At 42.2% G+C, this 23,175-nt stretch overlaps 1 protein-coding gene across 2 annotated transcripts in view; it reads left to right on the top strand.

Moving 5' to 3' along the window:
- tns3 (tensin 3) overlaps positions 1 to 23,175 on the top strand; it is an 82,951-nt gene that overhangs the window by 9,330 nt on the left and 50,446 nt on the right. Inside the window, exons 2-9 of one of the 2 annotated variants that reach the window (XM_079611701.1) lie at positions 9,254 to 9,403; positions 9,480 to 9,530; positions 11,391 to 11,513; positions 11,601 to 11,665; positions 13,859 to 13,942; positions 17,792 to 17,895; positions 18,098 to 18,158; positions 18,925 to 19,000. In XM_079611701.1, the coding sequence (XP_079467827.1) occupies positions 9,254 to 9,403; positions 9,480 to 9,530; positions 11,391 to 11,513; positions 11,601 to 11,665; positions 13,859 to 13,942; positions 17,792 to 17,895; positions 18,098 to 18,158; positions 18,925 to 19,000 (714 nt within the window). Of the gene's footprint in view, positions 1 to 9,253; positions 9,404 to 9,479; positions 9,531 to 11,390; positions 11,514 to 11,600; positions 11,666 to 13,858; positions 13,943 to 17,791; positions 17,896 to 18,097; positions 18,159 to 18,924; positions 19,001 to 23,175 lie in introns of those variants that run through there. The other variant, XM_079611702.1, reaches the window with a different exon arrangement.

Below are 23,175 nucleotides of genomic sequence, written 5' to 3'. Positions count from 1 at the left end.
AAAAAATCCTTATAATATACCGTCCAATTATTGTTATCGATTAAATCCCAAAAAATATTAAGATATAATTTTTTGTCAATATCGCACACCCTAGGGTTGATACATCTGAATGACCTCTTGACCCCAACACATGAGACACACACACACACACACACACACACACACACACACACACACACACACACACACACACACACACACACACACACACACACACACACACACACACACACACACACACACACACACACACACACACACGTTTACTCAGCTAAATGAGGACATTCCACAGGCTTCCAGGCCCGGTTCTAGAACCAAATCACTGAGGGTGCTTCTGAAAAGAGTGAGGGTGCTTACATAAACGTAGGGTCATCCAAATTTTTTTAGTCTAGGGGGAGGGTCACCCAAATTTCATATTGTACCGTTTTTTTGTATTCATGAAAACAGAAAAATGTCAAAGTGGCTTGTTTGGTGCATATTTTTCCATGTGGCGCCTTGTAGCTCTCTCAGTCTCGGCCCCCCAGCGCCAGCAGATGGGTCTGACCCAACAAAAATCGTTTGATAGTGCCTATAGTATCCAGCTGCAGACCCGCAGCACCACCAGTTTCAGAACCCCAGCGCCAGAACCGGAAGCAAGGGGCGGAGCTTACGTTCTAACACCAGCGCCAGAACCGGAAGTGAGGTTACGTTCTAAACCGAGTAACGCGTTTTGGAGCGTAATTTGCTTAGACACGAAACGGTATACTTTTATTACACACGAAACGTCATACTTTATACGTATGTTATAATGATACATTAAGGTACAGAAACATTGGGCTTCACCATATTTTTAATATCGTGGTCCGTTGTATGCATTTATATTTACTATGGTTCTTTTTTTATAATAATTTTTACAATGTATTTACCTACATATTGTAAATACAGTTGTTATGATAACACATTTATTTCTATTTGTATATAGGACAGTTAAGCTGTCATTTGTAACTATACAAAAATATAGAAACTATTTAGCTATTTTAGTAAAATGTTCTTATTAAAGTGGTACTACTTACAAGCAGGAGTATGTTGTTTGTGCACCACAAATTGACACTTACCAATCAGGTATTTCAAATAATTGTAAACTAGCATGAGAGAAAATGCCACAAACTATTGTAAAGTGACACATACCATTGTTAAAGTAATTATGAAAACTGTCACCAATCATTCAGAAGTGTGCTGGACCTTGACACTGGCTTTTCACAATGCAGAGTAGTGTACATCTGTAGATCCTATATTATAATGTGGATACAGCAAGTCAAATATTTGAACAAAACATTCGGGAATCTCCAGAAGGAATATATGTAAGGAATAATTGACGACAGGCCGTTGAATTATTATAAAAATAATGCACACCCGAGGTGGTAATGCGGTCACGACGCGAAGCGGAGTTACACCTCGGGTGTGCATTATTTTTTATAATAATTCAACGGCCTGGAGTCAATTATTCCGCTTATACTACAGTTACCACACCTCGAAATATTGTTCAGATGATGTATTTCAAGACGTTTGTAAAGTTTTTGTCATTAAAACGCTCTTGTATGTAGGACTAATTCCTTGCGCATCTAAACCCATGCTCCGTTGCTAATTCCAAAACGTCATTTTAGAGTTAGCGGAGGTTTGAGCCGCTGATAGCAGAGTAATGCTGGACACACACTTAACGACTAGAAACATTCTCTGACTGTGAATGCAGCAGATTTTAAACACCGCTGTGAACACACACTGAACGCGCTGAACACGCGCGCATGATCAGTCATAACATAAGTATCAAATTACATTCATAACCGGCCTTAGAGAGAAGCATGTGCGTCAATATTATTATTTATTTATTTATTCAATTCGTTTTAATTAATTCGTTCATTCTTTTTTTCTATTAGTGACAGTAGACTGAAACACAAAGCCCTTTTAACGAGTATAGGCCTATCAATTTTATTTATTTGTTATATTATCTTCAATAATTACGAAAACCCGTGCAACAGGACTATCAATTTATTTAAATATTCAGTTTAATTTTCTATTGATTATTATGAATAGGACTGTTTACTTTATTTATTAAAATTAAACTGCATGTTTTCATTGATTGTGAAGTTAGACATTGAAAATTGCAGATCAAGCGCATGGGGCTGCAGCTTTTTCTTGTTATGAATTGTATCGTATTGTCCGTTATTACAGTGAACTACGCGAAGTGATATGGAACTGTAATGAGGTCAAGACCTGCCGGAACTACTTTAGCCGTGTGGTTCCCTGAATATAATTGCACACCTCAGAACGTTCGTCAACCAATCAGATTCAAGCATTCAACGGCCCTGTAGTATAAATTAAATTAATTTGTAGTTATTGTAGACTAATCCCCACTGTTTAGTCAATGGTAGCTTATACAATGTATACACCTTTTTCAGTAAGCAGAGACAGAAAAGAGACTCAACAAATATGTAAGTTGAAGTAATGAATATTTAGAATAAAAAAGGAAAAATTACATAAAAGCAGATCATCATTCATTCAGCGCTGTGTTGTGGTTGCGCTGTGTCACGTGACAAGCAGTGACGCGTCACCATGGAAACCATAAAGTGACAGATTCGAAATAACGGTCGCCTTGAAAAACTCACGCTGGGGGGGGGGGGTCGATTAGAATATTTTAAACTTACGTGTGAAAGGGTTAACATTCTTCAAATTAGTGAAAATTCTGTCATCGTTTACATGCTTGTCTCATTGTAAATAACTCCGCCCCTCACTTCCGGTTCTGGCGCTGGGGTTCTGGCGCTGGGGTTCTGAAACTGGTGGTGCTGCGGGTCTGCAGCTGGATATGTCTCGATAGTGCGCGCGCGCGTACACGCTCAGAAAGAGAGCATCATGTCAGAACAGAACGCCAATGAAATGTTAACCCGGCAAAGCTTTAAAACACGAGCAAATAATGAACTTTTGTGATTGCGAATAAGTGCAGTGTCCTGTGAGTAACTCTACCGCTGTGAAGTCACTGACATGAAGCTGACTAGCGCTCAAAGGTTTCACGTTGCCTGCCTAGCAACTAAATATTCTTTTAAAGCTTCAAACAAACAGCAGAAACGCTAGGCATTTTATTTAAAAAATGGTAACACTTTATAATAAGGTTTCATTTTGTTAGCGTAAACTAATTTCCTGAGCGGGACGCACACATGCAAACAAAGTGGGCAATTAAAGAGACCTACGCGTGTCTTCACCTATGCGTATCACGATCGCGAAAGGACACAATCAATCAAATGCATTAAACATGAAAGCATAATTAAATCATTTCTGATTTGAAAAATCGTGTTAATGGATTTATTTTGTGTATTAGCCTATATGTATGGGTGTGAATCCGTCTGTGTTTCTATTGTCGGCAAAATCTCGTTTACATGTGTGCTATTAATAATTTCATCTGAGGGTGCTTTCACTTTTGTTTGAGGGTGCTTAGCACCCTCAAGCACCCCCGTAGAACCGGGCCTGCAGGCTTCTATTGTGTTTATATACAGCATGTAAAAACTACTCCTAACCAACACACTAAACTTCACAAAAACTCCAGATTTCAATCTTTAAAGGCAGTGAGTTTGAGTCAGTTTTATTCATAGCTACATTCTGAAAGTTTGTTCATATATCATTCACCTTAGTTATATTTACTCCTGAAAGCATGGTGAAATATATATTTGTTTTATTCTCTGATTTATGTTGTGATAAAAATAGAAATCCAAAAAAACTTGTAACTCTGCAAGGTCAGGTGAGATGGTGAGATCGCTTAGGTAAAATCTCAAGCCTATTAATAATAATAATAATAATAATACATTTTATTTGTAATGCGCTTTTCTTAAACCCAAAGCGCGTACAATAAAAAAAACTAAAACAAAACAAAACACAGAAACAACAAGGATAATAAAACAATTAAGGAAAAGCAGCCTTAAACAAATGAGTCTTAGTCAACCTTTTGAAGTGTCCCAACGTTGGTGCATTTCTAATTATCGGAGGAAGCAGATTCCATAGCTTGGGGGCTTTATGTGAAAAAGCTCTTTCCCCCATGGTCTTAAGCTTACACACAGGCTGATGCAGTAGAAGAGAGTTTGATGAACGGAGAGAACGTGATGGAGTATAAGGGCTAATGAGATCACAAAGATACTCCGGTGCAGTCCCATATCGTGCCTTGTATGTTAAAATTAGAATTTTAAAATCAATTCTCGCATTTATGGGAAGCCAGTGCAACTGTGAAAGCACCGGTGTAATGTGTTCCCGAGGAGAGGTACGAGTGAGCACCCGGGCGGCAGAGTTTTGAATGTACTGTAGCCTGTTCAGTGATTTAGCTGGAAGGCCAGAGAACAAGGCATTACAATAGTCTAACCTAGTTGTAATGAAGGCATGTATGAGCCTTTCTGAGTCTGCAAAGGAAAGAAAAGGTCTAAGTCGAGCCACATTTCTCAGATGGTAAAAAGCAGTTTTAGAGATGTGTTTTATATGTGCTTCAAATCTTAACTGTGGATCAAAAATTACACCAAGATTACGCATCTGTGAAGTGGGAATTACCATGCTAGAGTCAACAATCACATTTATCTGCTCAGCCTTACGAGTAGCCGCCACTGTACCAATCTGCATCAATTCAGTTTTGGAGCCGTTCAATTTCAGGAAGTTATTTTGCATCCATATACTAATCTCTGCTAGACAACTATGCAAAGCTGTTAATGAGCAATGTACATCAGGACTAGTAGTGATGTAAATCTGCGTATCATCCGCATAACAGTGATACCCAAGGCCATGTTTTCTGATGATCTGCCCAAGTGGAAGCATGTAAATGTTAAATAAAATTGGACCCAACACTGAACCCTGAGGAACTCCCTGTCGAATAGGCACGGTATCAGATTTAAGATTACCCAAGCTTACAAACTGGGCACGATTCGTTAAATAAGACCGAAACCAATTGAAAACTACTCCAGAAAGCCCCAGCCAATTTTCCAGCCTGTCCAGCAGCAAAGAGTGACATAGAGTGTCGAAGGCAGCACTAAGGTCTAATAAGACCAGAATACTGCATGCACCAGAATCTGCCGCAATAAGAAGATCATTTACGACCCTCACTAAAGCGGTCTCAGTACTATGCCCTTTTCTGAACCCAGATTGAAAAGGTTCAAGAAGACTGTTCAGTGCTAAGTGATGATTTAACTGAACGGACACAACACGCTCCAGAACTTTTGCCAAAAAAGGAAGATTCGAGATAGGCCTGTAATTGGACAAATCAGTGACATCACAACCAGGCTTCTTAGGGACTGGTGTAATGGCAGCTATTTTTAATTCTGGAGGAATAATTCCAGAACTCAATGATAAATTCACGATGGAAGTCATATGAGGGCAGATTGATGCAAGGCAGTTCGTAATAACTGAGTAGGGAACCGGATCTAAAATACTGGTGGTTGAATTCATAGACTTAACTGTACTAGTAATAAAATCGACTCCAACCATTTCAAAGTTCGAAAAGGTAAATTTCGGGGGATGTAAAGGCTGAGTGTCAACTGACTCAACTGGGGTATTAGAGATTAAGGAGCTGTATATGCCCTCAATCTTTCCAGTGAAATAATGTAGAAACTTATTACACTGGTCAACTGAGGAGTGAACAGTGGCCTTAGTTGGTTTGAGAAGATTATCAACAGTCTTAAATAAAGATTTAGAATTTGTTGCAGCATTCCCAATGATGCTTGAGTAATATGTTTTACGTGCAGTGTTTAAAGCAGAATGGTAGGCAGCCTGATGTTGAGTGTAGAGAGATTGGTGTACCGTCAAGTCAGATTTCTTGTACTGCCGTTCTAATCGCCTTCCAGCAGCTTTCATTAAACGCAACTCAGGGGTATACCATGGACAGGATTTCCTAAATGTGACAGCCCGTTCACGCAGAGGTGCAGACTCATCCAAAAGTGCAGATAGTATGGAGTTATAGTGCTCAACGGAATTAGTAATGGGAAGCCCAGAGAGAGAAGTAGAAAAAAGAGTGAAATCCATGTGCTTGATGTTACGAAATTTAATAATGCGCTTAGAAATGTCTCGTGGAGACATGACATTCATGTCAAAAGTAATAAGTCTATGGTCACTTATACTCATATCAGTACCATCCAGAGATTGAATATCAACACCAGCAGAGCAAACCACATCCAAAATATGGCCCAACCTATGGGTCGGAAAAGTAACATGCTGTGTGAAATCAAAACCATCCAAGATGTCCAAAAATGTAACTGTATTAACACAATTAGGATTATCAATGTGAAAATTGATATCACCAGTCAACACCATAGCAGGACAGAGTGGACTAAGAAGTGTCAACAACTCCGTAAACTCAGAGAAAAATACAGGATTAGGTTTTGGAGGACGGTATATAAGCAGCACAAGAACAGATGAAACACCACTGATTTTAAAAGCCAAACATTCAAAGCCATTATTAACCCGTGGAGTCTAATGTGAAGATTGAAGAATAATAAACCCTGAAAATGTGATCATAACTCTAATGCTCAATCTACATGATATTAGGAAGTTTTGAGGAGAATGTCATCATGGCATCTCAAGTCTAAATGCAGTTATTCTGAAAGTAATCAAGACAGGGTTAAAAGATGAATCGGTTCTTTTCTATCCAAACGGGATTGCAGAAAGAATTGAAATCGTTCGTGTTTCAATCTGATTCATCCGGACAGTTCCCTCATGCACTGAATCATTTACAGCGATTTTTCAAGCCGAAATAGTATCGGGATACTTTATAAGAACCTAAAGTATATTCAGTGAGCAAAACAGGGACATGTCTGCTATCGCTGGTCAAGGCGTGTGGCTTATGATCGAGTCTGGACTGTGTTCACAACCAGAAGAGCATCAAAACACCAGAGTTCAGGAAAGCTACAAAGACTTAGCATGTTTTTGCTCTTGTTCTGGTGGGACATTAATAGAAGATTGATTGGGAATACATTAGAACCATAGTTTTACACTCAAATATGTCTAAAGCCCTGCGCTTGTGAAGGAGAAGTGTACTTTAGCATACTTTTAAAAAGAGGATAGCCTACTTATTATGGAAATAATACAGTGCGGAGTGAATGCTTTTGGACACTTAATAGCATGTTACTTGCAGTTAAATGAACATGTAGGCTACATCGCAAACGTCACTTCATAATTACTTCTATTGTCTTTGAATGTATAGTACTGACAAGCATTTATAGTATCATTTAATGTCATTTCTATTGAAACTTGTCTGTATTTAAATATGTTTATAATGATAAAGTTGCAATTAAATACTTTTAAAATACATGAACTTTAAATGCAATAAAGAATAACACAGTACAGTTCAAACTATAATCAAGTAGCTAATTTACATGTGTAGTATGTTAGTCAGTTGCCTACATCTAAATAAGTGAACTTTAGATTATTGAACAAAATACTGTTCTGTCATTTTATAGATTGTGTTTGTTAGAATGTATTACTGGATTGGAATGGTGCAAAACTTGGTAAAGGTTTTGCCACTTGCTGTGTGAATACAAAGAAAATCATGGACATGATTCAAAAAGGTTTAATGTTCCTGAAATCAATGGTCGCTCTCGTATTGTTCGCGGTCACAAATGAGCGCATTTATAAATGAATATCATCTGGTGCAGGGGTTCTCAACCTTTTGCAACTCATGGCCCTCACAATCTTACATATTAAACACACTTGAAGCATTACGTAAATGTTACATGTATTAGTTTTTTTTTTTTTTTTTACAATTTAACTGGAGGAAAACTGGACACGTTACTTATACTCCTTCCCACACATCCACAAGTGAGGAAGTCTGACAAGTGTGTCACATGTCAATAACAGTTTTCATCAACAACCACTCTAGGTCTAGGACCATTAATGAATCCCAACACACTAACATACCGTATTTACATGAGCCGGTTTTGGAGTAGTTCACATGAGAAAAAAACATATAGGCTATTCTGAGACACGTTGCTACAACATGCATATTCTGCTTACCCTCAGTAGCCGCGTTTTCATTACCCTTCAAATTGCACACATTGAAATTGCGAATTGAAAATACGCTCAATGGAAACACGTCGATTTCGCAAAAAAAAACATTTATCGCAAAAAAGTTTTTACGCTCGTATAGAAAAAAATCGCAAAAGTTTTGCGCAAATCTGTACTGGAAACGCGGCTAGTGAGACACTTGCGCTTGCTTCTTGGAGATAATAAGATCAAGTCTTGGTGAAATGGGTGAGAGACTGACACGGAGAGTAGCATTCAAAGTATGAGCGGATGCTACGCGAGCGGCTTCGACTGACTAACTGAAGAGATCCAGCCGGCGACTGGAACAGGCACAAAGTTTAAAAACATTGTTGTTGATCAAAGTTGAAACGATGATGAAAACGTGTTGTGTTTGGGGTTGCGCTGCCAGATATACAGCAAAAGCTGTAGGGTTTTATCGAGTTCCTGTGGGTGAGGAGGTTATAGCGAGTGGACTTCGTGTCGTCAAAAGTAGTGCTAAAAGTAGGAAATCTAATGATCCCCTAAATTATATGATTCATCCAACGTTTACCTTTCTGCTGCCAACCCTGCTTGCCCTTCAACTCTGCTTAGTGTATTCTCAAAACATACACAACAACACATAACATTTACCTGTTAATTTATTTGATCCAAAACACTCAAGTCAAGTCAAGATGCATTATCTAAAAGCTCATTTATGTTGAAATATCACTCATGTCACAACGTCTACAATATATATATAAAACATAATGTTACTGCATCTGTTTGAAGTTATCAATATCTGACGTTGTGACATGAGTGATATTTCAACATAAATGAGCTTTTAGATAATGCATCTTGACTTGAGTGTTTTGGATCAAATAAATTCATAAGAACAATTATAGCCTATAATTAGAAAATAACACGATTTGTCAATTAAAAAATAAAAACAAATGTATTTGTGGGTAGTCTACCACTGCCTGATCTAGTGGAGGCGTTTGGTACTGCGCACAAACAAACTCTGACTGGAAGCTCATTTTATCAGATATCAACCTCAAATTTGGAACTCAACTGGTTTAGATTAATGTATTTAACTTATGGTACTAAATTATATTTATGCAGTAATTATAATCCATTTATTCACTTTTTGAGTAATGAAATTGAACTTGAACTGTGGTAAACGTGAATGTTTTGGAGCACAGACTGAACACGTGTCAGCTTCTGTTGGTGTGAGGCTCAGTCGTCGTGTCTCTGTGTGCAGATGGAGGAGGGCTACGAGCTGGACCTCACCTACGTGACGGAGCGCATCATCGCCGTGTCCTTCCCGCAGGACTGCTTCGAGGAGACGTACCTGCGCAACCTGAGAGACGTCACGCGCATGCTCCGGTCCAAACACGCAGACAACTATCTGGTGAACACGTCTTTCCCGTAGCCGTTTGCCAGAGCTTCAGCACTAGTGTTTCTAACTGTCACTCGCTGGGTTTCAGGTGATCAACCTGTCGGAGAGAAAGCAGGAGCTCACCAAGATGAACCCTAAGGTAGTGTGGAGGATCGGCTTCACCACTGAACACGCGCACGCACACACACACACACACACGCACACAAGGGGGTTTTGCTATCCTTGTGAGGACATTCCATAGGCGTAATGGTAAAAATGGGAATTTATACTGTACAAACTGTATATTCTATCCCCTTACACTGCCCCTATCCCTAAACCTACCCCTTACAGGAGACATTCTGCATTTTTACATTTTCGAAAAAATATAATTTAGTATGTTTATTAACCCGTTCCCCTCATGGGGACCGCTGGCTGGTCCCCACAATGGAGGTGATTTCAGGTTTTACTATCCTTGTGGGGACATTTGGTTCCCACAATGTAATATAAACAAAAGCACGCGCACGCACACACACACACACACGCACACGCACGCACGCACACACACCAAACCGTTCTGGGATCAGTTCCTGAAAGAACCATGTTTTCGAAGTGCAACATTGTAATAATCTAAAGAACCTTTTTTCTTTCATAAACCCGGAAAGTTTCCATGGATGTTAAAGGTTCTTCGTGGATCCATCGATGCCGATAAAAAAGCTTTATTTTTAACCCTCATTCTTCCCTCACACTTTATAACACATCTTTCCCTCACGGGTCAACATGTCCCGAAGCCCTAAAATTATAGTTCTTTTTTTTTCTTTTTTTTTTCAGCAAGCTTATTTTATTTTATTTCATTTTTATAATATTTGTTCTATTTTTTTAATGCAAGTTTTTTTGTTATTTTTAATTTTATTTACCTTTAAGTGACTAGATTTGATCAATAATAATAAATAAATAATTATTTAAGCACATTTCATGCATAAACCTTTTAATTCAGCTCAAAATATCTTACATTGTGTGTCGTTGCCGACCTCTTGTGGGAAATACATATACAGGTGAAATATGGTGCAAAGGTTCATTTATTTCAGTAATTCAACTTAAAAGGTGAAACTAATATATTATATAGACAGTAGACTCATTACATGAGCCTTTATTTGTTTAACTGTGATGATTTGTGGTTTACAGATTATGAAAACCCCAAATTCAAATTTAGAATATTGTGAAAAGGTTTTCATAAGCTGTAAGCCATAATCATCACAATTATAACAAATAAAGGCTTGCAATATCTCACTTTGCATGTAATGAGTCTATATAATATATTAGTTTCACCTTTTAAGTTGAATTCCTGAAATTAATGAACTTTTGCACCATATTCTCATGTTTCCAGTTTCTCCTGTAGATATGATATTTCATGAGTCTTGTAGATATGATATTTCATGAGTCTTGTAGATATATATTTCATGAGTCTTGTAGATATGATATTTCATGAGTCTTGTAGGTATGATATTTCATGAGTCTTGTAGATATGATATTTCATGAGTCTTGTAGATATGATATTTCATGAGTCTTGTAGATATGATATTTCATGAGTCTTGCCACTAGATGGGCGTATGTCTCTATCTGCAGTAGATGAGCTGTTCCGCTGGGTCCTAAAGTCAGTTGCTCTTTAGGGTGCTTTCAGATACACATGTAGACATTATACAATCATTTTTTGGTAAAGTTTTAACATTTTTAGTCAGAATTTTGAGCATTTTTAGGTTTGTCTGTGTGTACTGAAGCATTCCTCGCATTCCGTTCATTCCTAACGAGCTCAAATTGACCTGCAACCACAAAACTCCTCATCAATAACAAATGTTGTGTGTGTGTTCGGTTCACGTTCTAGAGTCTTGGACCCTCTGGTGAACACTCAATCTGAGTGAAAAAATTAAAAGATGAGTTTCGGGTCAAAATTTCCAGAGGGAAGGATGAGTGTTAAGAGTGCATGACAGCGCTGGTGTGTGTGTGTGTGTGTGTGTCTCCCCAGACTCTGGACACGGGCTGGCCGGACCTGCACGCTCCTCCTCTGGATAAGATCTGCACCGTCTGTAAGGCCATGGAGAACTGGCTGAGCGCTGACCCGCTGCACGTGGTGGTCATTCACTGCAGGGTGAGGCGCCTCACACACACACACACACACACACACGCTGTGGAGATCAGTGTGTGTGTAACGCTTCTCCTCTCTCTGATTCACCAGGGTGGGAAGGGTCGGATCGGAGTCGTCATCTCCTCATTCGTTCACTTCACAGACGTCTCTGCCAGGTACTCCTCACACACTTCTCTCTCACACTCGGTGTGTCACATGATCTCTGCCAGGTACTCCTCACACACTTCTCTCTCACACTCTGTGTGTCACATGATCTCTGCCAGGTACTCCTCACACACTTCTCTCTCACACTCGGTGTGTCACATGATCTCTGCCAGGTACTCCTCACACACTTCTCTCTCACACTCTGTGTGTCACATGATCTCTGCCAGGTACTCCTCACACACTTCTCTCTCACACTCTGTGTGTCACATGATCTCTGCCAGGTACTCCTCACACACTTCTCTCTCACACTCTGTGTGTCATATGATCTCTGCCAGGTACTCCTCACACACTTCTCTCTCACACTCTGTGTGTCACATGATCTCTGCCAGGTACTCCTCACACACTTCTCTCTCACACTCTGTGCGTCACATGATCTCTGCCAGGTACTCCTCACACACTTCTCTATCACACTCTGTGTGTCACATGATCTCTGCCAGGTACTCCTCACACACTTCTCTCTCACACTCGGTGTGTCACATGATCTCTGCCAGGTACTCCTCACACACTTCTCTATCACACTCTGTGTGTCACATGATCTCTGCCAGGTACTCCTCACACACTTCTCTCTCACACTCTGTGTGTCACATGATCTCTGCCAGGTACTCCTCACACACTTCTCTCTCACACTCGGTGTGTCACATGATCTCTGCCAGGTACTCCTCACACACTTCTCTCTCACACTCTGTGTGTCACATGATCTCTGCCAGGTACTCCTCACACACTTCTCTATCACACTCTGTGTGTCACATGATCTCTGCCAGGTACTCCTCACACACTTCTCTCTCACACTCTGTGTGTCACATGATCTCTGCCAGGTACTCCTCACACACTTCTCTCTCACACTCTGTGTGTCACATGATCTCTGCCAGGTACTCCTCACACACTTCTCTCTCACACTCTGTGTGTCACATGATCTCTGCCAGGTACTCCTCACACACTTCTCTCTCACACTCGGTGTGTCACATGATCTCTGCCAGGTACTCCTCACACACTTCTCTCTCACACTCTGTGTGTCACATGATCTCTGCCAGGTACTCCTCACACACTTCTCTCTCACACTCTGTGTGTCACATGATCTCTGCCAGGTACTCCTCACACACTTCTCTATCACACTCTGTGTGTCACATGATCTCTGCCAGGTACTCCTCACACACTTCTCTCTCACACTCGGTGTGTCACATGATCTCTGCCAGGAGCAAAACACACCGATCCAGTCAGTACAACAGACCTGTCACTGAATTTGGCAGCATTTGGATGCTTCAATCAGACGTGGGGCTGCACACTTCATTAAATGTCACTTTACTTCAGCATCATTTCACCATTTTATCTGAGAAAACTGTCAGACACACACACACACACACACACACACACACACAGCTCTGCAACGCAACACACCAAAATAAAAGTTTGGTTTAACTAGAAGAAATCATGACAGAAATATACAGTAACATGTTCCTCTGAAAGCAATAATAATAGTACAATCATTAAAACTTTAAGGAATTATCATGTTTTAATTTTAACAATAGGCATTGTTTGCCCAAAAATAACAGGTATTTTTTTTACTTTGTATTTGATTACAAGAAAAAAATTCAAACACACAACACAGAACTCCTGGGCAATTCCAGTTAATTGGGCAATACTATTGCAAAAAAATTTTTTATTTGATTACATTTGTAAAGATGAAATAAATTGTGAATATTATATATTTGATAACCAACGCACAACACAGAATTTCTGGAAAACAAAGCTCTTCGTAGGCATTATTATTGTAAAAACAAACATATAATTGTTTAGTTAGAGTTGTATGAATTCAATTGATTAGACATGATGTTTGGTTATTAAGTTCAATTAAACCATTTAAAAATGGGAAACATGGAATATGGGGACATTTAGGGGCCTAAAAGGACTTTTTATTACTTACATTTCATTTTAAAAGTCTATAAACGATGTCTTCAGCGTGTTTACAGTCTTTGAATGTTTCAGTGGTCTTCAGTCACAGGTGTAGAGAATCACATCTGTACTTTTGAGCTCTTTCTAGCTGGTCTAACTGGTTTGTATTACTGTATTTAGTTAGATTGATTGATGAGGAATGATATTTCTGAGCTGGATGAGCCCAGTTGATGTGGATGTTCTGGTCCTGACAGTGCAGATCAGGCGCTGGACCGCTTCGCCATGAGGAAGTTCTACGACGACAAGGTTTCTGCGCTGATGACTCCGTCTCAGAGGAGGTGAGACACACACACACACACACACACACACACACACACAGACACACACACACACAGACACACACACACACACAGACACACACACGCACGCACACACACACACACACACACGCACACACACAGACACACACACACACACACACACACAGACACACAGACACACACACACACACACACACACACACACAGACACACACACACACACACACAACGTTGGGTTACACTTTATTTTAAGGTGTCATAGTTACAGTGTAATTATATGTATTTAAGTTCTGAGTAATATTAAGCAACTACATGCACTTACTCCCTAGAGGATTGGGGTAGGATTAGGATTTGGTTGCGGGTTAGTTGCATGTACTTATCATAGTAATGACATCAAATTATGCATTATTGCATATGACTGTAACAAGGACACTGTAAAATATAGTGAGAATATGGAGGGGAAACAGCTCAATGTTATTCAGAGACCCAAACTGAGCAAAAATATGCAGTTTGGTGCAGATGCTGATAATTATATGAAATTCTGATGCTTGTAAGTCATGAGGTCTTCATAACAGACTACTGACATAAAATATAAATATCGGCCAATAATATGTCTTAGTAAGATGATATTTAAATGCTTAGTTTTATGATCAAAGCTCTGTAGTTTTAAAACATATTATGCATTGATCAATGATGATTGAGAAATGAACAGATAAACTTTCCTCAAATTTGATACTCAGGATAATTATAATAAATGATGTCTGGATAATCAAGTAAAGCTCAGTCGCTTCGTCCAGTTGAAATATTACTAACATTATCAAAGTTATTCTTACATTTACTTGATAAAAATCAGTGCAGATTTCAGATAAAAAAGACGTGAGCTGAAGGACGTTTGCACTGTTATACTAACAGACTTTGACTTGCTAAAGGAGTCTCAGTCAGAGACAGAAGGACTGGAGGAGACCGTGTTGATCATTTAGAGGCCTTGATACCGCAGGCTTTATAGGACCATGAATCTCGCTAGAGAGGCCAATCTACTTCGAGTGTAACTAAAAACAAGCCAATGCAAATTGTCATGCGGTAATTGCATCAGCTGCGCTGCATTGCGAAGGATCTCTTTTCTCGGCTGAATGTGGTCGCACAGACAGTGCGCCTCACAGAGGAACGTGCTGGTTCGGTGCTGAACTGCTTGAATATGTTCAAAGGCAGGACGCGGTCCCACTGATATTTTTTCAGACGCTCCTGGGGCATATGGCGGTGCCAACAGCGGGAACACCGCTCGGGCTGCTCCGTATGAGACCGCTTCAGCACTGGCTTCATGTCGCAACTCGCCCGCCATCTCCTCCTCTGGAGCCAGAAGCATCTGAGGCTGCTTCGGGCCAGTCATGTCCCCGGTGTGACCAGCTGATCTGGAGAGAGTTCGGGGAGGCTCAGGTAGACCTGTTTGCCTCGTCAGAGACCTCCCCTTGCCAGCGGTTTTACTTCCTGATCGAGGGAACACTCGGCACAGACGCACTGGCACACAGATGGCCCTGGGGTCTTCACAAATATGTGTTTCCCCAGGTGAGCCTACTTGCACAGACCCTGCGGGAGGACGGGGAGCAGGTCCTGCTGGTGGCTCCCTATTGGCCCACCCAGACCTGGTCCTCTGAGGAAGGACCTTCTGACTCAGAGACGGGGCACCCTACGGACCTCTGGAAACTCCATGTCTGCGGGACGCGGAGGATCTAGGTGACTGGCCCCCAGAGGTACTTAACACCATCGCTTCGGCACCATAGCTTCGGTTCCGCCTAGAAGTGGAACCTGTTCCCCGAGTGGTGTTCCCCTCACCGAGAGGACCCCCGAAGATGTTCGATAGGGTCCGTGCTTTCCTTCTTGCAGCAAGGGTTGGACCGTGGGCTGTCTCCCTCCACCCTCAAGGTACATATTTCGGCATATCACGACCACTTAGATGGCAAATCAGTAGGGAAGCACGACCTGGTCATCAGGCTCCTTAGGGGGGCGAGACTTTTAAATCCTACTCGACCCCCCTCCATACCCTGGTGCTTCGAGCTCTTCAGGATGCTCCATTTGAGCCGTTGCAGTCAGCAGACTTAAAGCTTCTGTCCATGAAGACTTTGCTGCTGGTTGCATTGGCCTCTATCAAAAGGGTAGGGGACCTGCAGGCATTTTCGGTCGACGAATCATGCCTAGAGATCGGGCCGGGTGACAACCATGTTGTACTGAGACCCCGACCTGGCTATGTGCCCAAGGTTCACACCAGTCCCTCCAGGTGGTGATCCTGCAAGCGCTGCCCCTGGAGGAGGCAGACCCAGCCCTGGCTTTGCTCTGTCCCGTCCGCGCTCTGCGCCTGTAATTGGATAGAACCCAAAGCCTCAAGACCTCAGACCAGCTCTTCGTCTGTTACGGAGACCAGCAGAAGGGAAAGGCGGTCGCTCAGGTTGCGAGCACACTCCACGAGAGGCGTTGCATTCTCCTGGGCGCTGGCACGTGGCGCCTCGCTGACAGATATCTGTAAAGCTGCGGGCTGGGCGACACCCAACACGTTCGCTGGATACTATAGCCTACGTGTAGAGCCGGGTTCCTCCTGTGTTCTCACCTCAAACGGGAAGCACAGAGAGGCCTGTCTGTTGTCGGCTGCAGTTCGCTCGTGGTTCCAGAGTCAAAAACCCGTTGAGTCCTCCGTCACCCTTCGGCAGCCGGACGTGGCGGAGCGTCTGGCGACAGGCCTATTTCCCGCTGAATCCTTAAGAATCGGGTCTAGGCTGGGTGTCGTGTGTGACCCTGCACGGATCCCATATGTTGCTTCTTCCACAGTCGCTCCTGAACAGAAGCACGTGTTTTTCCCTTGGGAGAACCCGTCTCTCAAGAGTTTGGTGTCACCCCAGTAATTCCATATGCAAACTACCCCACAGGGTTAGTCCATATCTCATCTCCACATGACTCCTTCAGGGAAGGATGTGGCTTCCGCAGCGTTCCTTTTCCAATGGAAAGGACACGCTTTCCCAGTGCTATCCAATTGTCTCACTGAGTCGGAACAGCAGTGATGGACGTCTCTGTGTAAGCCCTGTCCCATCATGTAAGAGGGAGGAGGAGGTTTACACAGGCGCTGGATGGGCTCAGCAGCTGTGGCACTTTGGTAGGGATTTCTTTTTGTCGGTCACCGACGTGGCGTCAGACGTGACCGAGTAAAAGGGATTGTCTCCTCAGCGAAAGCCTGAAGATGCGATGCACCTGCTGATCATTGTATGCACGAGCCGCAGTGCAGCGCAGCTGATGCAATTATCACATGCCAGTGAGCATTGGCTCGTTTTTTGCTACACCTCTCTAGCGAGATTCCTATTTGTCAGTCACCGACGTTGCGTCTCCTTCATGGAACGAGGGTTACATACGTAACCAAGATGTTACGTAATAAGATTACTTTTTCAAGTAACTGGTAAAGTGATGCATCACTTTTAAAAGTGTCAGTCAGTCAATAAATGTGCAGAGGCGTTGTGTGTTTGTGTGTGTGTATGTGATGTGTGTAAACATTATGGTTATTGTAGTTCTGGACTAAATGTGAGTATTTGTTTATCTCACTTGCACAAAGAAAAGATTCAATATTCCTCAAAATGAATAAAATGAGTGAATCGGAATACTATGCAAACCGCCAATAATTAAATATGTTTGATAAAACAAATATTTGTATGCATTTAATATCACTTTATTGACAAATGTACTTTATATTGACTACTAAAAATGACTTAATATTTGTATGGTGAAGTAAGTGTTGAAAGTTGAAAGGTTTGTGGAAGTGGAAGTGTTTTGAGAAGAGCTGTGGCACACACACACATGATTATAATCTGTTGTGCTGGTGTGTGTGTTCAGGTACGTGTGGATCCTCAACAGTCTCCTGAGCGGCTCCATCAAGATGAACACGTGTCCTCTGTTCCTGCACGGTGTCATCCTTCAGGGCTTCGACCGCACCGCAGGTCAGTGTGTGTTTACTCGCTCGCACAACACCAGTTCACAACACTGACACCGCTGTTTGTCACTGACGACTCAAGAGAAGAAGTGCTGAAACCTGTCTCTATCTAACGTGACTGCTGCTAGATTTGACTTCACGAAACCCCTGCATCATCTCACACTCGTTTCCAGTGTGATTCTCCCAGTAACCCTGTGTGTCTCCTGCAGTGTGTCAGCCGTATGTGAAGGTGTATCAGGCGATGCAGGTCGTCTACGTCTCAGGAATATAGTGAGTTTATACTGAACATCATCATTTCTGCATACACACGGAAACCTGTGGCTTTATAATACACACACACCACACTAAAGTAATGCAGTACACATTGATTTCACAACACTAAACCCCGCCGAGACCAAACAACAAGAGGAAACTTGATTATTGAAACCGTTCATTCCAGAAGTCACGGGGAGTGTCAGGTTATGGCTTTTCACTGTGAATTATAAGATGGTTTGTTGTTTTCACTTCCAAAACCAGTAAAATTATATGAAATATTACAGTTTTCCCACTTACTTTTGACCAATTACACTTTTACAGTTTTGCCATTAAAATTACGATAATTTACTTATTTTAGTGTCATTGATGTACTATTATAGTTTTCTAATTGTTTCTTTCATTTTCATTTTAAACATTTAGTAATTTTGTTGTATGGTTTTTTCATAGTTATTGTCTATATAGTTTTAAAGTACGTTTTTATGTTTTCTTCATTTAAATTGATGTTTATTTTATTTAAATTAAACATTAAAATGTATTTTTTAGTGCTGTCAAATTGATTAATTGCGATTAAAAGTTTGTGTTTATATAACACACACACACACACACACACACACATATATTATATAAACTCAAACTTTTATGTTAGATGTGATTCATCGTGATTAATCGATTTGACAGTAAAAAGATGATATAGTTTTATTTTGAACTAAGGACGATAGCCCTGGTCTACAGACGTGTGTTGTTGGCATGAGTGTATGATATGATATTTGATATTCCTCAGCCACATGGGAGCCGGTCACAGAGACAGGATCTGTATGGCGCTGGAGCCGGCACAGATGCTGAAGGGAGACATCATGGTACAGACTAACACCAAACACACATTTACCGTACTATACTGTACTATACTGTACTATACTGTACTGTACTATACTGTACTATACTGTACTGTACTATACTGTACTGTACTATACTGTACTATACTGTACTGTACTATACTGTACTATACTGTACTATACTGTACTATACCGTACTGTACTGTACTGTACTGTACTATACTGTACTATACTGTACTATACCGTACTGTACTGTACTGTACTGTACTATACTGTACTATACTGTACTATACCGTACTGTACTATACTGTACTATACTGTACTGTACGTCTGTCAGTAAGTGAGTAACCGGAAGAATCCATCAGAGCAGAGGATTCCAGAATATAAGAGTGTTACAGAGAACCGACACACAGAGTCTCATACACTTTAAGTGCTTCAGACGCCTGATGACGGTGGTAAAGGAGAGTAAAGACTTGCTATAGACAGCGTTCTGAGTTAGCGGAAGAATAAAGGGATGTTCAGTGTCCCGCTGATACATGAATATTTGTCATGATGGTCTGTGTGTTGGTCATGATGGTCTGTGTGTGTGTGTTGGTCATGATGGTCTGTGTGTGTTGGTCATGATGGTCTGTGTGTGTGTTGGTCATGATGGTCTGTGTGTGTTGGTCATGATGGTCTGTGTGTGTGTTGGTCATGATGGTCTGTGTGTGTTGGTCATGATGGTGTGTGTGTGTGTGTGTTGGTCATGATGGTCTGTGTGTGTGTTGGTCATGATGGTCTGTGTGTGTTGGTCATGATGGTCTGTGTGTGTGTTGGTCATGATGGTCTGTGTGTGTTGGTCATGATGGTGTGTGTGTGTTGGTCATGATGATGTGTGTGTGTTGGTCATGATGGTGTGTGTGTGTTGGTCATGATGGTGTGTGTGTGTTGGTCATGATGGTCTGTGTGTGTGTGTTGGTCATGATGGTGTGTGTGTGTGTTGGTCATGATGGTGTGTGTGTGTGTGTTGGTCATGATGGTCTGTGTGTGTTGGTCATGATGGTGTGTGTGTTGGTCATGATGGTATGTGTGTGTTGGTCATGATGGTGTGTGTGTGTTGGTCATGATGGTGTGTGTGTGTTGGTCATGATGGTCTGTGTGTGTTGGTCATGATGGTCTGTGTGTGTTGGTCATGATGGTGTGTGTGTGTTGGTCATGATGGTGTGTGTGTGTGTTGGTCATGATGGTCTATGTGTGTTGGTCATGATGGTGTGTGTGTGTGTTGGTCATGATGGTGTGTGTGTGTGTGTGTGTGTTGGTCATGATGGTGTGTGTGTGTTGGTCATGATGGTGTGTGTGTGTGTTGGTCATGATGGTCTGTGTGTGTTGGTCATGATGGTGTGTGTGTGTGTTGGTCATGATGGTGTGTGTGTGTTGGTCATGATGGTCTGTGTGTGTGTGTTGGTCATGATGGTGTGTGTGTTGGTCATGATGGTGTGTGTGTGTTGGTCATGATGGTGTGTGTGTGTGTGTTGGTCATGATGGTGTGTGTGTGTGTTGGTCATGATGGTGTGTGTGTGTGTTGGTCATGATGGTCTGTGTGTGTTGGTCATGATGGTGTGTGTGTGTTGGTCATGATGGTGTGTGTGTGTTGGTCATGATGGTGTGTGTGTGTTGGTCATGATGGTCTGTGTGTGTTGGTCATGATGGTGTGTGTGTGTTGGTCATGATGGTGTGTGTGTGTTGGTCATGATGGTGTGTGTGTTGGTCATGATGGTCTGTGTGTGTTGGTCATGATGGTCTGTGTGTGTTGGTCATGATGGTCTGTGTGTGTTGGCCATGATGGTCTGTGTGTGTTGGTCATGATGGTGTGTGTGTGTTGGTCATGATGGTGTGTGTGTGTGTTGGTCATGATGGTCTGTGTGTGATGGTCATGATGGTCTGTGTGTGTTGGTCATGATGGTGTGTGTGTGTTGGTCATGATGGTGTGTGTGTGTTGGTCATGATGGTCTGTGTGTGTGTGTTGGTCATGATGGTGTGTGTGTGTGTTGGTCATGATGGTGTGTGTGTTGGTCATGATGGTGTGTGTGTGTTGGTCATGATGGTCTCTCTGTGTGTGTTGGTCATGATGGTGTGTGTGTGTTGGACATGATGGTCTGTGTGTGTTGGTCATGATGGACTGTGTGTGTGTGTTGGTCATGATGGTCTGTGTGTGTTGGTCATGATGGTGTGTGTGTGTGTGTGTTGGTCATGATGGTGTGTGTGTGTTGGTCATGATGGTGTGTATGTGTGTTGGTCATGATGGTGTGTGTGTTGGTCATGATGGTCTGTGTGTGTGTGTTGGTCATGATGGTCTGTGTGTGTGTGTTGGTCATGATGGTGTGTGTGTGTGTTGGTCATGATGGTGTGTGTGTGTTGGTCATGATGGTCTGTGTGTGTTGGTCATGATGGTCTGTGTGTGTTGGTCATGATGGTGTGTGTGTGTGTTGGTCATGATGGTGTGTGTGTGTTGGTCATGATGGTGTGTGTGTGTGTTGGTCATGATGGTGTGTGTGTGTTGGTCATGATGGTCTGTGTGTGTTGGTCATGATGGTCTGTGTGTGTTGGTCATGATGGTGTGTGTGTGTGTTGGTCATGATGGTGTGTGTGTGTTGGTCATGATGGTGTGTGTGTGTTGGTCATGATGGTCTGTGTGTGTTGGTCATGATGGTGTGTGTGTTGGTCATGATGGTGTGTGTGTGTTGGTCATGATGGTGTGTGTGTGTGTGTGTGTGTTGGTCATGATGGTGTGTGTGTGTGTGTTGGTCATGATGGTCTGTGTGTGTTGGTCATGATGGTCTGTGTGTGTTGGTCATGATGGTGTGTGTGTGTTGGTCATGATGGTCTGTGTGTGTGTGTTGGTCATGATGGTGTGTGTGTGTTGGTCATGATGGTCTGTGTGTGTTGGTCATGATGGTGTGTGTGTGTTGGTCATGATGGTCTGTGTGTGTGTGTTGGTCATGATGGTCTGTGTGTGTGTGTTGGTCATGATGGTGTGTGTGTGTTGGTCATGATGGTGTGTGTGTGTTGGTCATGATGGTGTGTGTGTGTTGGCCATGATGGTGTGTGTGTGTTGGTCATGATGGTGTGTGTGTGTTGGTCATGATGGTGTGTGTGTGTTGGTCATGATGGTCTGTGTTGGTCATGATGGTGTGTGTGTGTGTTGGTCATGATGGTGTGTGTGTTGGTCATGATGGTGTGTGTGTGTTGGTCATGATGGTGTGTGTGTGTGTTGGTCATGATGGTGTGTGTGTGTGTGTGTGTGTGTTGGTCATGATGGTGTGTGTGTGTTGGTCATGATGGTCTGTGTGTGTTGGTCATGATGGTGTGTGTTGGTCATGATGGTGTGTGTGTTGGTCATGATGGTGTGTGTGTGTTGGTCATGATGGTGTGTGTGTTGGTCATGATGGTGTGTGTGTTGGTCATGATGGTGTGTGTGTGTGTTGGTCATGATGGTGTGTGTGTGTTGGTCATGATGGTCTGTGTGTGTTGGTCATGATGGTGTGTGTGTGTTGGTCATGATGGTGTGTGTGTGTTGGTCATGATGGTGTGTGTGTGTTGGTCATGATGGTGTGTGTGTGTTGGTCATGATGGTGTGTGTGTGTTGGTCATGATGGTCTGTGTGTGTTGGTCATGATGGTGTGTGTGTGTTGGTCATGATGGTGTGTGTGTTGGTCATGATGGTGTGTGTGTGTTGGTCATGATGGTGTGTGTGTGTTGGTCATGATGGTGTGTGTGTGTGTGTGTGTGTGTGTTGGTCATGATGGTGTGTGTGTGTGTTGGTCATGATGGTGTGTGTGTTGGTCATGATGGTGTGTGTGAGATGGTCATGATGGTCTGTGTGTGTTGGTCATGATGGTGTGTGTGTGTTGGTCATGATGGTGTGTGTGTGTGTGTGTTGGTCATGATGGTCTGTGTGTGTTGGTCATGATGGTGTGTGTGTGTTGGTCATGATGGTGTGTGTGTGTGTGTGTTGGTCATGATGGTCTGTGTGTGTTGGTCATGATGGTCTGTGTGTGTTGGTCATGATGGTCTGTGTGTGTTGGTCATGATGGTGTGTGTGTGTTGGTCATGATGGTGTGTGTGTGTTGGTCATGATGGTGTGTGTGTGATGGTCATGATGGTCTGTGTGTGTTGGTCATGATGGTGTGTGTGTTGGTCATGATGGTCTGTGTGTGTTG

The sequence above is a fragment of the Phoxinus phoxinus genome, assembly GCF_949152265.1.
Source record: "Phoxinus phoxinus genome assembly, chromosome: 5".
Classification (NCBI taxonomy): Eukaryota; Metazoa; Chordata; class Actinopteri; order Cypriniformes; family Leuciscidae; genus Phoxinus; species Phoxinus phoxinus.
The sequence above is the reverse complement of the archived record's forward strand: the minus strand, read 5'-3'. Positions and strand labels throughout refer to the sequence as shown.